Genomic DNA, 15,900 nt, shown 5'->3' on the forward strand with positions numbered 1-15,900 from the left:
TTCTCTGAAGTCTCTCAGCCCCACTCACCTCACAGAGTGTTTGTTGTGGGGGAGGAAGGGAAAGGAGAATGTTAGCCGCTTTGAGACTCCTTCGGGTAGTGATAAAGCGGGACATCAAATCCAAACTCTACAAGAAGGTGGGGAAAGTTTCAAAAACTGGTTGGCAACACAGTCCTGTATTCATACCCTCCAACATCATGGGGACCAAAATTGGGATGCTCCATTTTTGGTCCCAAGCTCTTGCGCCTGCGTGCGAGCACGAAACTAAATGATGCTCGTTTTGTGATCTCGCAAGACAAAACACAAGTGGCTTTCATTCTGGCACTCTGGCATGAGTGCTCCGTCCACTTTTGCCCCTAGCCCTACTTACCACAGGCATGTGGCCCCTGGAATGTTACCTAGAAAAGGATTCCCCACCTTTCATCACCACCAAGCACCATTTTCAACTGCCCAGGTCAACCCCCTCATAGAGCAGGCTGAGTCTTTCTCATCTCCAAAGCTAGTTTTATTTCTAGGTGCCTCGTGACTACAGGTCCAGAAGGTGCAGATCTTGCTGCAAGGTTCCCTCTCTCTTTCTCTTTCTTCTCTGCCTGCCAGGCTTTGCTTTCAGGTCGATTCTGGGAGATCTTCCGGAGATTCTGTCCTCCTACGCCTGAAACACACCACAGGTCTGAGAAGGTCCTGGGCAAGGCATCAGGCGTGCATTGCCAAAAAATAAAAAAAAACTTTAAAAAGTTAAAAAAGATTTAGAAATATGGTCAAATTTGAAGCTTTCCTTGTTAGGCTGAATTGCAGTTATAAAGATGAATGTATTGCCTAGAATGTTATTTTTGTTTCAAGCATTGCAAATCCTTGACAAGATGGACTGTTTCAAGAGGTGGCAGAAGGACATTTCGAAATTTGTCTGGCAGGGCAAAAAACCCAGAATAAAATTTAAGATTTTAACGGATGCAAAGGAAAGAAGGGAATTTGCCCTGCCGGATTTAAAACTTTACTATGAATCAGCAGCTTTTTGCTGGATGAAAGAGTGGATGCTCCTTGAGAACACAGATATCTTGGACTTGGAAGGTTTTAATAATGTATTCGGATGGCATGCATATTTATGGTATGATAAGGTTAAAGCGCACAAAGCTTTTAAAAACCACATTGTTAGGAAAGCATTATACAATGTCTGGACCAGATATAAAGATTTGTTGGAAAATAAAACTCCAAGATGGCTGTCGCCAATGGAGGCTAAAGCTGTGAAAAAACTCAATATGGAGGCTAAATGGCCAAAATATTGGGAAATTTTGGAACAAGAGGTGATAAATTGAAATTACAGAGTCATGAGAAATTGAAGACCAAAGTACGAGATTGGCTCCATTATTATCAAATAATGGAGGTTTATAAACAAGACAGGAAAATTGGCTTCCAGGTGGAGAAATCAAAATTAGAAACAGAATTGTTAGAACCCAATGCTAAGAATTTGTCTAGAATGTATAACTTGTTGCTGAAATGGAATACAAAAGATGAAACAGTTAAATCAGCAATGATTAAGTGGGCACAGGACATTGGTCATAACATTATGTTTGCTGACTGGGAACAGTTGTGGACCACCGGTTTGAAATTTACAGCATGTAATGCCTTAAAGGAAAATATTATGAAAATGATTTATAGGTGGTATATGACCCCAGTCAAGCTAGCAAAAATCTACCATTTGCCTGATAATAAGTGTTGGAAATGTAAAGAAACTGAAGGTACTTTTTATCACCTTTTGTGGACGTGCCCGAAGATTAAGGCTTTCTGGGAAATGATGTATAATGACATGAAAAAGGTACTTAAATGTACCTTCCCTAAGAAACCAGAGGCCTTTCTCTTGGGCATTGTCGGCCAATTGGTGTCAAAGAAAGATAGAACCTTTTTTATGTACGCCACCACAGCAGCAAGAGTACTCATCGCAAAGCATTGGAAGACTCAAGATCTACCCACTCTGGAAGAATGGCAGATGAAGGTGATAGACTATATGGGACTGGCTGAAATGACCGGCAGAATCCGTGACCAGGGGAAAGAGACGGCGGAAGAAGATTGGAAGAAATTCAAAGTTTATCTTAAGAAACATTGTAAAATTAATGAGTGCTAAAATGTCGAGGTTTTAGGGGGGAAAAGGGGACTACAGCTGTAAAAGATTAAGTAAAAGAAAAGAATAAGGGAAAAAATTGATAAAACCAAGTGTTAGGATTTGCTGAAATAATTTTGGAAATTGGGATGTAGAAAGGGGAGGTACGGGGAAGTCGGCGAAGTAAGGTTTAAGAAAAAGGGATATGAAATTATACATGTTTGTTCGTGTGTTTGTTTGTTTGTATTGTGTATTGTTTGTGTCTATAAAAACTGTGAAAAACCAATAAAAAAATTATTAAAAAAAAACAAAAAAAACCCCAAGATGAAAGAGGGTGCTGATGCACATAAAATTTGCATCTGCTAATTTTGTAGGTAACAACTCGCATGCAGAAATAATTTCTGTAGTGTGAACAGAAACACAATACACCTCGCCATAGTGGGGAATAGGACAGTGAGCAGGTGAACTGTGTGCCTGCTCATGAGAACAAAAAGGGCCAGCTGCTGGATCAGGCCAATGGCCCTTCTAACCCAACACTCTGTTCTTGCAATGTCCAACCAGATGCTGACTACAGTGGACCCTCTGGATACGAATTTAATTCATTCCGGGGGTCTGTGACACCCTGAAAAATCCATATCCAGAGGCGCTGCTTTTGCGCACACACATGGCGCGCAGAGCGCTTCTGCGCATGCGCGAGCAGCGAAACCCAGAAAAATACTTCCGGGTTTGCCGCTTTTGCAACCCAAAGTTTATGTTACTCAAGAGTAATGTAGCCCGAGGGTTTACTGTATATACATAGGCCAGAACTGCTGTCCAGGTACTAAGGTTTGATGGGCAACCTTTCAAGGCCCCAGCTTTTTCAACCAACCTTGGCTTAAAGCATGGACTGTTTTTAATCCAGACATCAACCATGCAACTTTTCCAACAGAGGGGAGAGAGGGCTGTCCTCTGCAAAGCAGGACACATGGCCTCCTGAAAGAAGGGCTTTCCAGGGACCTCCATGCCTGCACACCCCTCGCGTCCCACCTAGGCAGTGGCGTAGCGCGGGGTGGGGGGTGGCGACACAGTGGTAGTTGCCCTGGGCGCAAAATTGTTAGGGGTGCCAAATGTCAACACCCGGTGCTGCCTCAATATAGCTGCACACTTCTGACACCCAGCTCCATTGAAAATGTCTACTCCATGTGAACCAGGAAGTAATCTCTCCAGACAACAGAGTGACTCTTCTTATCTCTGCAGCTGCAATCTCCTGGGTGATGCAGATGCCGTTAGGCAGTTGAATGTGCATGTGTAGTACTCTATCTGTTTCCCTCCCTCCCAACCCCACTCTGTGCGGCTCCCAGGCACTGGCAATCCTCGCTATGCCACTGTACCCAGGCCACCCAAATAAGCTTTGCAGGTGGCAGCAGGCAAGGATCCCTTTGCCTTACCCCATGGCATGCGTGCTGCAAAGCAAAAGCTGAGGCGGCAGCCACCCCACTGTCTTCTCTCCATAATCCTCTGGGCCTTTACAGGGCACAGGCCCATGTAAAATATGTAAATCAATAGCTGGCAATTGACATTGGCCCCAGTGGGCACACCAGCATTTCATAGAACCATAGAACTGTAGAGTTGGATGGGACCCCAAGGATCTTCTAGTCCAGCCCCCTGAATTGCAGGAGTGGCAGCTAAACAATCCCTGACAATCGAGCCTCTGTTTAAAAACCTCCGATGGAGGAGAGCCCACCGCCTTCCAGGAGAGTCCATTCCACTGGCAAATAGCTCTTCCTATCAGAAAGTTCTTCCAGAGGTTTAGTCGGAATTTCATTTCTTGTAACTTGAAGCCATTGCTTCGAGTTCTGCTCTTTCTTGGTGCCCAATAAACAACCTGGAGATTAAATGGAGCTCCCGATTCTTTGCAAGCGGAGTGCACTGACAGTGAGTCCGCCTGGGAGCGGCTGCGCTAGGGAGTCCCAGCAGGCCATCCTGGGTGCATAAGCTCCTCTTCTTTAGGGAACAGCTGCATTGCAGGGGGTTTCCGTAGATGACCCTCGAGATCCCTGCCAACTCTACAATTCTATGATTCTAACACAGGGCTAGAGCCCTTGCTTGGCATGCAGAAAAGACCCCGTGTCCATAATGATTTCCAAATGAACAAGGGGGAAATATCTGTTTTCACTCGGGACGAAGGAGAAGGCCTCCGGCCAGCCACCCTCTTCCTCTCAACCTTCCTTACATGGCTTTGCCCGAGGACTTGCGAGCAGACTGCCGCAGCGCATGCTTCCACAGCATTTCTTCGTCGATCCCCAGCGCAGCCAGGACCTGGGAGAAACGGCGCTCCACAGCCTGGCGGGCGTTGGCCTGGCAGGGAGAGAGGCTTGAGTGGAGACGCAGACAGGCCAAAGGCAACGTAGTTTAAAAAACACACCCGTACAAATGGCCCTACTGCCACACGCTGTGCTCTCTCGCTCTCTCTGCTGCCATTTTGCTGGCTCTGCCAGAACAAAGGCAGCAAGTCTTTTCCTTTACAGTTTGAAGGCCAGGAGGCAACTTGGATCGCCTTGCAAGGAACTGATCTTTCAGTGTGGCCAGCACCTACCCTCTGGAAGTCCCTGTTTATAGCCAGCTCTTCCTCCCAAAGGTGCCCATGGCAGCAAACACAGCAAAGCAGGCGAGGCCTTATTGGCACTGATCTGTGACAGGGCCTTTTCGGTGGCAGCTCCTGTTTGCGAAATGCCCTCCGTGGCAAGGTGTGCCAGTCTAAGAACATTCCTGCTTACGTAGGGCTGAAAGATACTGTTCCCGGGAACCCTGAGATCAGTGCTTGAAATAATATTTTTAGAATTATTATTTTGCTTTGAGGTTTTCCACATTGATAAATCAAGGCCGAGTGGACAACTCAAACTTGTGTCTCCTTGCACTGAACTGGATATTCAAGCTGCTATGCTATATAACCCATTGCTTCCCCTCCCCTCAGCTCCCCTCCCCTCCCCTCCCCTCCAGCCCCCTGGCCCCCGTTTCACCTGCATGACTCTCTCAAACAAGAAAGGTCTGCTCTCCACGCGGTCTTGCATCTCCTGCAGCTGCAATGTGTACTCTTCCATGCGCTGCTTCTCCTGCCTCCTGCACACCAAAGTGAGAGGTTGGTAGGCTTTTGCTGTATTGTTCCTCTTCTGATCCCTCTACCCCAACCTGTAAATAACCAGGCCTGCTTCCCCTGTAAGTAAGTAGAACACCTGCTTTGTGTGAATCATAGAGTTGGAATGGACCATGAGAGTCATCTAGGCCAGCCCCCTGCAATGCATGAATCTTTTGGGCTTGAACCCATGGCCCTCAGATTATAAATCTGATGCTCTACCAACTGAGCTGTCTGGGCAACCCAGGTTCGATCCTCCCCAATGGCATCTCTAGATTTTAAAAGTCAGGTAGCGGCAGAAAGGAGGAGGAAGCTGTTGCCTGTAAGAATATTCCAGGAATGTGGCCCTCCAGGCTTTTCTGCCTGGCCCTCGGGATCCTCCTGAAGCCACACCCCTCACCCAAGCCACACCCCTCAGCAGCTCTCCTCTGTTGCCCTCCTTAAGTACTTTCCTCCAGCAGGAATGTGCCCTTGAACAACCCATAACATTCCCAAAAACCTCTGTCATGCTCAAGAGCAGAATTCCTCCTTCCAGCCTTATGAAGATTGCTGGGTAATGATTTTGGCAGTCCTCGATACAACCCTAGTTGGCAGCTGAGCGCAAGCCAGAAAACAGGCTGTGTACACCTTTAGAGCACATCCACCCGCCTCAAGAATCCTGGCCACTATAGCTCTATGAGGGGTAAACTACAGTTCCCAGGGTTCTTTGGGGACGGCGAATGTGCTCCAAATGTGTTTTTTGTGGGATGTAATCCATTGGAGCAGTCAAATACAACATTCCTTGTTTCCCTAGAGTGGACACAGGCAGGGGGATGTTACACCAGCCAGTATAACTTCCTGTTCCGCTGGTCTGGAGTGTCCTCCCCCTGCATGTGACGAGACAGATGGGCATGACCCTGGCTGACTCCATAAAAGTGGAGTCACACAGCCATCTTTCTCTTGATGCCATTTTCTTCTCTTAATGTATTTTGCTGTCTGCTGGCTCTCAGCCAGCAGTACATGGGCTCAGTCTCCATATGCAATGGACTCACACTTTGTTCTGTAATTTCAAGATAAAGCCTGCCTTCAGGGATTATACTGTGAACTGAATGTGAGTAAACTTCTTGTTACTTTTAAGACTCTTGTGTCTTGATTCTTTTAAGAGCGATCAAAGGGGACTTGCCAGGAAAAATCCAATCTGGGCAAGCGAGACTAGATTGCTTAACTAAAGAGATTCAAACGAATCTGCAAACTAGCTTACTGCTATATTGGGGGAATCTGCTCTGCTACATGACTCACTAGCGTGGAAGGATAATATTTAATCAATATATCCTTTCCTACTATCCTTAAGAGTCCCACACTTTCAAGGTATGGTGCGTATGCAGCCTGTGTTCTGCCCCACAGCCCAGAGGGACTTTGCAGAAACCTCACGGCATGTTACCTGAGCATCTCCCGTTTTCTCTGCAATGACACGGAGGGGTGGTCCATGGTCTGGTATGTCGCCAAGCACTTGGCCACTTCCCGCTGCACTTGCTGCTCCTTCGCCCTGCGCAGCTCGGCTCGCCGCTTCTCCTTCCGTTCCTGCCTCTCCCACTCCAGCAAGAGCATCCTAACAAAAAGAGGCCAACCTCACGCATGGGGAAACCTCTGGAAGTGAGGGTGAAGGGGTCCGCCAGGCAGGCTGGCGTTGTGTCCCAGTGCAGGCCAGGAATGTAGGTTGGCTAAAGGGGATTGAAGGGCTCTGTCGCCTGAGTACAGCAAAGCCACTTTTAGAAAGGAGGCCGACTTTTTAGCGGTGGGAGGAAAGCGATGGGGAAATGGATTGCAAAGGGTGAGGGCAACAAATAATGAAGATGTGTAAACGTTCTGCAAGCAAACTGGGATGAGTGCCGTACTGGATGAATGCTGACTGTGGTATAATCCAATCAGTAAAGACTGGATGAATGAACACTCAGTAAACACAGGATGAGCAATTCTGTCTATTGCAGTCTCTCATTTTTCCTACCTGAAGTTCCGTTCTCCATTTTTCCACATCAGTTTGTGATTTTTGTTTTAAAAAAGGGGTCCTCGTGAAGATTCACCAGCGTTTTAGTATGATTTTCCCCCTTAATATAGACATACAGTCGTACCTCGGAAGTTGAACGGAATCCGTTCCAGAAGTCTGTTCGACTTCCAAAATGTTTAGAAACCAAGGCTTCAGGAATCTCCTGCAGCCAATCGGAACCTGCGTTGGACGTTTGGGTTCCAAAGAACGTCCACCATCCAGAATACTCACTTCCGGGTTTGCGGCATTTGGGAGCCAAAACATTCGACTCGCAAGGCGTTTGACTTCCGAGGTACAACTGTACCTTCTTGCAGTTTTGCTTAATATACACATTTTTGCAAAGCAATTCTCCCCAATAAATCACAATTTTGTCTTTTTTTCACCAAGATGGACATTTTTATGTACGCTGTATGTTAGTGTGTGCATTTCTGTACACATTACTTGGCTGCAGAAGTGAACTGCAAAATTTAGGGAAGTGAGTATTTCAAAGGTGGGAGGGGGGCAGGGAGTGTTGTTTCCTGTTTCAGAAATGGTGAATTAGGTTCCTCTTTAAACACAAAATGAATTTAATTTCTCCTCCATCCCCAGCTTTCACTTAGCAACAGTCAGCATTTGGGGCTCTTTGTTTTAATGTTTAGCTGAAAATTTTGCAGCCTACCCCCAAGAAACCCCCTGGCCTTTCTCATTGGACTGCAGGAAATAGTAGCACAAAGACTTTGGAACCGCCACCCCCCTCCCCAGGTGCCCTGCTTACCTGTTAGCCTCTTGCCGCTTGTCAGAGGTCTTGGTGTGCATCACTGGAGCAACCATGGGGGGACCAAAGTCCGGGCAAGAATGGGCCCTCCAGTGAACCCCATACAACCGCCGGACCTCGTAATACGGGTCTTCTGGGTCCTGCTTGTCCTCTTCTCCAGAGAATTGCTGGGAGCTGCCCGTGGAGTGAAGTCGGAAAGGCTTACAGATGGTCAGCTTTGCTGGGTGGAGGAGAGCAAAGAGGCATTAACGTGACCTGTCCCAACCCGCCTGCCCGCATATCATCACTTCGCAGTGAGGCATCTGATCAAGACTTGTATTTTAAAATGAGCTTAAAAAATATATTTGCAAATGTTTGTATGTTTCATGCCAGACATAAAGCAGCTGGCTGAGTACTCTGGCAGTTGTTTATCTTCTTGCCCCTGATCTATAGCAGTACCTCAGGGTTGTAAAAAGAAATTACAGGCTGGGAGCAGAGGTCATATTGACCATACAAATTACAGAATACAATCAAGCTGCAAAAACACTAATTAAGAGTTGGTAAATAGTGAAATTTATTGTTTAACAGAAAATACCATGTGCCTCCCATCAGACTCGAGCCACATCTTCCTAAGGTTAAAGGGCAAGAGCTAATAGGAACAGCAGCTGGCTTGAAAGGGGGTTGTAAACCGAAGAGGCTTCTCTCTGAAGCTGTTTTGAAGCTGTTTTTACTAAGTTCCTTTTTACTTTGAAAAGGCCTTTTCTTCTAAAAATCTATATATGTTATGTATGAAATATATTGGCTTAAATGTAATTATGCAAAGGATTTAGAAAGTAAGAAATGTTAGATTCTTATGTTAGATTCTTATTTCATTGATGGTGTGTGAGAAGGTGAACCCAAGATCTCTGTTTAAGATAAAAATTTAAAACCATGAGCCATCTGTTTTAGCCATCTGTTTTGGAGTGAATAGGGCAATAGGGCAATAGGGCAAAGATGATATGATAATTAAGGTGCCTTGTTGAGGCAAATGTAAGATATATGGCTACTTGTCTGCCATTTATGGATAGAAGGAAATATAGCTCTTTGTCTCCCATAAAAGGTAATAGGAAATGGGTGTATCTTTTATGATTGGTTCTAGCAAACAGCCAATAGGAATTTCAACCAGGCTGATTGGACAGAGGCAGCCAAAGGAGGAGCAAGGGGGCTGGGCTGAGGAAATATAAGTGCTGGCCATCAGGGCTGGAGTGGGCAGAGCTTTGGTAACCATATACCACTGTGTCTCTCATTTATTTGTCTGACAAATAAATTATTATTTTAATTTCTCTATTGCTGCGTTGAATATTTCATTCCAGCTAAGCGTTAACCACAAGCAGGGTGCTACAGCAGCATATTAATTGATTAATTTAAAATATTTTTTATTAAAACTACGACAAGAGAAATAGAAACAAACATCCAAACAGGAACTACACCATTTACAAGGATACATCGGATTACGAGTAAACTTTAAATGACAATGATTGCTTTAATAATCCAGTCTGTAGAAAAAAGGAGAAAAAGCAAAGAAAGGAAAACAGAGAGTGGAGAGGAGAGAAATGAAAAAGCACACATTAGGAGGAAAGGCAGGTTATAAATGTAATAATAGTAATAATAATGTTATAAGAATTTTAAGGTCTCAAATATAGACTAAATGTTCATAAATGCACACATATCTAATTACATGAACCATGTGTCTGAAATGGTATAGGAGATCAATCCTGAAGCCATTTTGAATCTCTCAGTTATGTCAAATATTCCTCTGCAGCAATTTCAAAAGTCTATATATGGGCTTGCGCACCATTGTTCAGAGTTCTCCCTCCTGCGTGTGGTGAGTGGGGACCCTGTTGCAACAGTTCCCTGAATAAAGATCAGGCTTGCTAGCCGCTTTGCTTTTCAATTTACTCTAGTTGGTTGTTATTTCTCCTACCAATAGGGAACCCACTTAAGGACTCTATATGAGCTCTGGAATACCCCATAAGGGAAAAGGAGCAGGTTTCCCCCCCTTATAATAATAACAACAACAACAACAACTCACTTGACCAACTGAGTCGGACTTAGTTGGATACCATCCTTAATGTTGACCTTATGCCGCCCCCCTCCCACCTTGCCCATTATCAGTGAATGACTGCTCCCCACCTTGATCCTTCCTCTGCTCCAGTTGCTCTTGGAAGCGCCTCTGGAGACTCTTGAAATTGGGGATCCTGCGGTTGATGGTGGGCTGGAAGGTCAGCTGCTCTTCCCTGTCGGTCTGGGCCCGGCCTTTGGCTCTCCTCGCCTCCCTCTGGGGAGCAGGCTCCTCGGGCTCTGTGGCCAGGCAGAGGAGCTCCGCTCGGAGTTTCTCTTCCAGCCGCTTGAGCGAGAAGCGCTTGTTGCTCCTGGGGCCCTGATCCTCCAGGCTCAGCAGCTCCTGGGTGAGCTGCAGCCAGCGGCGGCGCTCCTGGCGCATCTGCCGTTTCCGAGCCTCCTGCCGGGAGTCCATCTTCCAGTAGAGAGGCAAGAGGGAGCTCCCGGGAGCCAGGCCCACCTGGCGGTGACACTTCTGGCACGTGGGCCAGGGATCCTCAGGGACGCCATTCGAGGGCTTGGGGTCTTTCGAGCAATGGCCGCCTTTAGGGCTGCCGGCTCTCGGGTTCCCCGGCTCTGGCGTGCAGGGAGGCTCACGGAAGGTGGTGACAGAAGTCTGAGGGGACCTCTTCTTCTTGGATTTCTCCAGGAGCCGGTCTTGGTACATGGCCTGGCCGTTGACAGAGATGCTCTCCCACATCCAGTGGAAGGGAAAGGAACCCGGTCGAGATTGCTTGGCAGATGCGGGAACTGGTGTAGGGCTTGGTGAGGCATTGCTAACATCTGGAGTGGGAGGTACTGGGTGCTGCCTAGGGGGGAAGCAGCAACACTCAGGTTGGACACAAAGCTGGTCTCCCCACCTCCCAGTTTTGGAACCCTGCTTCCCAACTTTGATTTGGATAATCAAAACACTTCCAGACCAGCAGCTTTTAGTGCATGGGTAGGCAAACTAAGGCCTGGGGACAGGATCCGGCCCAATCACCTTCTAAATCCAGCCCACCAACGGTCCAGGAATCAGCATGTTTTTACATGAGTAGAATGTATCCTTTTATTTAAAATGCATTGCTGGGTTATTTGTGAGGCCTGCCTGGTGTTTTTACATGAGTAAAATGTGTGCTTTTACTTAAAATGCATCTCCGGATTATTTGGGGGGCATAGGAATTTGTTCATTCCCCCCCCCCAAAAAAAAAAATAGTCCGGCCCCGCACAAGGTCTGAGGGACAGTGGACCGGCCCCCTGCTGAAAAAGTTTGCTGACCCCTGTTTTAGAGCTATCCATTTATTGCTCCTCCAGTGTAAAACGGCACACAGAATCACAACTGGTTTTTCACTGGCATTCTCTTTTGGGGGGCACATCTTGCTACTTTCCAATCACACTAGTGCGTGTCACACAACCACGGAAGCAGGTCCTATTGAAGGACTTTGGCTCAGTGGCAAAGAGAGTTTAAAAGAACTGCAGTACAATTGCAGCATCTGATGCACATTTCACTCGTGAACCTGGATAGCTCAGTTGGTTGGAGCATGGTGCTGATAATGCCAAGGTTGCAAGTTCGATCCCTGTATGGGACAGCTGCATATTCCTGCGTTGCAGGGGGTTGGACTAGATGATCCACAGGGTCCCTTCCAACTCTACAATTTTATTATTCTATGTCATGGACTGGTTGGGTGCAGAGGAATGGTGGGAAAACCAGCAGGGGAACCACTCAGAGAAGAAGCCTCACAGCCTGTGGAGTGATGATGGGACAATGCTGAGTGGTTGGAGGGAGAGGACTGGGAAGAGGAGCTGACGGAAGCTGGAGAGGTAACAGGGCTTAGTGAGCAGGGAGAGTCTGTGGCAGAGAGAAGACCAGAATCAGAGGCAGAAACAGAAGCCAGGGAGGAGGGAGGTGATGAGACAGAGATGAGTCCTGCTGAAGAAGGATCACAGGTGTCTCCCCCTCCTGATGTGACAATCTCCCTTCCCCACTTGTTTCCCAGAACCCAGAGAGGCATGAAAAGGGCGGAGGAGAGGTAGGTTGGCTGCCTGCAGCCGCAGTCTCAGATTGCTTGGAAAAAGCCCTGCAGTGGAAGGGAAGGCTGTGGGGAGGCATAGTCTCAGCAACTGGTTTTCATGGAGGAAGACCACTGGCAATGTGCTGCTCTGACTGTTAGGCCTGACACTCAACCCCAAGTCTTGGGGCATCATGTTTTTGCTAATAAAGAGTTAACTCCATCTTTGAACTGTGTAAATTGTAAAAATGCTCCTTTCAAAACTTGACCACTCTGTAAGACCTCAGACTGGGCAGGTTGTTTATTTTAAAATTATAAGCACAAACAGATCCTGCTCCAAATGAGGTGCATTCCCTACTTAGGATTCCTCCAAAGAATCCTGGGAACTGTAGCTTATTAAAGGCGTTGAGAGTTGTTAGAAGACCCCTCACATCACCCTTCACAAACTACTGTTGCGAGATTCTTTGGGGGAAGCCACAATTGTTATATTAGTATAAAAAGGTAAAGGTAAAGAGACCCCTGACAGTTAAGTCCAGTCTCAGACAACTCTGGGGTTGTGGCACTCATGTCGCTTTACAGGCCAAGTGAGCCAGCATTGTCCGCAGACAGTTTTTCTGGGTTGTGTGGCCAGCATGACTAAGCCACTTCTGGCGCAACGAAACACCGACACCAGAGCAGCGCACGGAAACGGCGTTTACCTTCCTGCTGGAGTGGTACCTATTTATCTACTTGCACTTTTTTTGGCATGCTTTCAAACTGCTAGGTTGGCAGGAGCTGGGACCGAGCAATGGGAGCTCACCCCGTCGCGGGGATTCGAAACGCCGACCTTCTGATCGACAAGCCCATAGAGGCTCAGTGGTTTAGATCATCCCTTATAGCAGTATAGGAATACTTTAAATGTGTGCTGTGGATGGGATCCCCCTAAAGCCCACGGCAACAACTTGCCTGCTCAGTTCTTGCTCTGGGTCTATGTCTGAGATGCTGTTGGCATTTGGGACTGTTTCCTCAGGCTCCCAGCAGGGCTTCCTTGCGGGGTGAGGGCCTCTCTTCTTTGCCCGCTTCATGCAGATCAGCATCCCATCACCAGCATCCAGGTAGTCCTCCTGAGTCACACAGAGACATTTTATAGCACCAAGGCTGGCTCCAGAGACATGCATTTGGGCACCAGGACCCTGAGCCCAGCAGAGGGCCCACCGTCTAAAGCAAACCACACTTTCCACTTTGCACAGAGAAGATCGGTTGGAACATAAAAGATCCCTCAGTTTGCTCTTCCAGGTTGGGGTGAGGAGCCAAGAATGTCATGCCTGAGGGCACACCCGAAATCCTAGGAGCCAGGAAACACTGGTAAAATGCAGTGTTTTTCCAGTGGCGGTTTTACCACTGCTTTACCACTAGAATGACTGCAGTGATTCTAGTGGTACCATCCGGGCAGGACTTTGGGGCAAATGCCCAGGACCCCACTCAGCAGAATGAGGCCTCCTAAATACAGCAGTAGGATATATCATTTTACAGGGTGGAACTTATTTCTTGTTAACTTCTTCAGTGAGGAGCCTTAAAAATACCTTTTTGGGTGTGAGGAATTCAAATCTGCTATTATTTTTGTGATTGGACAACATTTAGCTTGGTAAGTCTACATTTTATGAAGAAGCATAGAATAAATTGCTTTAGGAAAACCAATGAATTTTAATTTTACCTTTTGAAAATGTCAGTCATGCTAAATAATAATAATAAATGAAAACAATATTAATATATAATATACAACTGCAAGTACTTGGCAATCATTTGTCATGATTTCTATGCAATTTTACACACATTTTACATACCATTTTACCAAAACTAAATTAAATCAATATAACCAAGCAATATATTTTGAATTCCCAAGCCATGTTACAACTTTTTAGCGCCTCTCCTTTTGGGAATTGGTAAGCTGACAAATTCAGCATGCCCTAATTGCAGCAGGGACTGCATTACCACATTTCAAAGTAAATTAAGCAATGTGTATCGTGCTTTTGCTTTGAACTGTGCGATTTACTGCCTGGCACACTGTGAAACTGAGGCTTAAAAATAGAGATATTTAGACATGTGTGTTCACTTGCATTCTGCACCCTTTCCCTCCCCACCATACAACTTCTGATACAAGTTACAAGATCAAGTCCAAGGGGAACAATGATTCCCGTGCAGACCGACTGAGAATTTCCCATCATTCACCTGGGCCCCATCACTCTCTGGCTAGGACCAGGCAATCCTCTGGCTTCCAAGGGCCACAAGCAGCAATGGGTGGGTGTCTGGGGGCTACATGCCAGTGGCATGGCCGCACGTGGCAGTTGTTGTGGCCTTGGTGCACACATTCACATTACCTCTCTCGTTTTCAAAGGCTTACACGTCCCTGTGAGGCAGACCCCCCCCCCCAGTAGCAAGGAAAACACGCTTGGAAAGTATATGAGGTGCACAGAAGCATTTTGGCCATGCTGATATTGCTGAACTAAGACATCTATAATCCCAGGCCATTGGCCATGCTTGCTAGGGCTGATGGGCGTTGTAGTTTAACCACGAAGGCCAAATTTTCCTCACACCAAATATCACTGGATGGAGAAACCGTGACTTCACCTCTTTCTTTGTACAGTGCCTAAGGAAGGAGCATATTAAAACAGTGCTAATCTTGTTGTCTCGTGTGTGAGAAGTATGGCCTCCACGTATGGGAGCAAGAAACCCCCGTTGCCCTCTCCAAGCTACCTGCTGTGGAGGGGAGCTCTCCGAGATCAGGCCCAAAAGCCGCACCCGCCCCTTTGGCTCATAGATGGTGCCGGCGATCCGGTTAATGGGGTCCACTGAGGGCTTGACACAGGCATTGGTCAGCACCGAGTGGCGATGAGGGTTCAACATGGTGCCCACGACAACATGGAAGGGGACGCATCAGCTTTCCAGTTACCACAGCAACCGGCCTACTTCCAGAACAGCCTGAGTGGCAAGCTTCCGGAACAATGCATGGCTCTCCCCAGCCAGGGGTTTTCATTTTTATTTATTTCATAAAAGTTATACACCGCTTGATTGTAAAAAAACACAAAACAAAAACAAAAACCACTTCAGAGGGGTTTACAAAAGATAAAACAGGAAAATCAGGAAAAATGCACAACCCCACTCCAGACCCTCCTATTGTCCCTATTTTCCAGGGACAGTTCCAGACTTACAGAAGCTGTCCAAGTTTCTGATTTGATCCCAGAATGTCCTGGTTTTCTTTAAGATGTCCTTACTTTCATCAGCAAAATGTTGAAGGGTATGGTAGGACGTCCCTATTTTCATCAGAGGGTATGGAGTTTTGTGACCTCTGAGTCAAGAAGATAAGTACCTATACAACCTTTAGAAGACATCTGAAGGCAGCCCTTTATAAGGTCTTTTTTTAATATTTAATACTGGAGCAACCCAGTCTGATGGGCAGGGTATAAATAATAATAAATAAAAATAATAAATAAATAAAGAATAGGATGTCCCTATTTTCATCGGGGCGTGGGTGGCACTGTGGGTAAAACCTCAGCGCCTAGGACTTGCCGATCGCATGGTCGGCGGTTTGAATCCCCGCGGCGGGGTGCGCTCCCGTTGCTCGGTCCCAGCGCCTGCCAACCTAGCAGTTCGAAAGCACCCCCAGGTGCAAGTAGATAAATAGGGACCGCTTACTAGCGGAAGGTAAACGGTGTTTCCGTGTGCTGCTCTGGTGCTGGCTCGCCAGAGCAGCTTCGTCACGCTGGCCACGTGACCTGGAAGTGTCTGCAGACAGCGCTGGCTCCCGGCCTCTAGAGTGAGATGAGCGCACAACCCTAGAGTCTGTCAAGACTGGCCCGTACAGGAAGGGGT

At 46.9% G+C, this 15,900-nt stretch overlaps 1 protein-coding gene across 2 annotated transcripts; it reads right to left on the reverse strand.

Annotated features, from left to right (window-relative positions):
• Positions 1–483: 483 nt before the first annotated feature.
• Positions 484–14,998, reverse strand: TSGA10IP (testis specific 10 interacting protein). 2 transcript variants are annotated; one of them, XM_081174121.1, is made up of 8 exons: positions 14,785–14,997; positions 12,993–13,154; positions 10,136–10,868; positions 7,985–8,204; positions 6,628–6,795; positions 5,095–5,194; positions 4,308–4,432; positions 484–652 (listed from the first exon to the last, which is right to left on the reverse strand). In XM_081174121.1, the coding sequence occupies exons 1-8, from the start codon at positions 14,932–14,934 to the stop codon at positions 607–609; spliced, it is 1,704 nt and encodes a 567-aa protein (XP_081030247.1). In that variant the 5' UTR covers positions 14,935–14,997; the 3' UTR covers positions 484–606. The 2 variants fall into 2 exon arrangements, with proteins under 2 accessions (XP_081030247.1, XP_081030248.1); XM_081174122.1 differs by lacking the exon at positions 4,308–4,432 and having other exon boundaries at positions 14,785–14,998.
• Between the last annotated feature and the right edge of the window lie 902 nt (positions 14,999–15,900).

Source organism: Podarcis bocagei (assembly GCF_964188305.1).
Source record: "Podarcis bocagei genome assembly, chromosome: 16".
Lineage (NCBI taxonomy): Eukaryota > Metazoa > Chordata > Lepidosauria > Squamata > Lacertidae > Podarcis > Podarcis bocagei.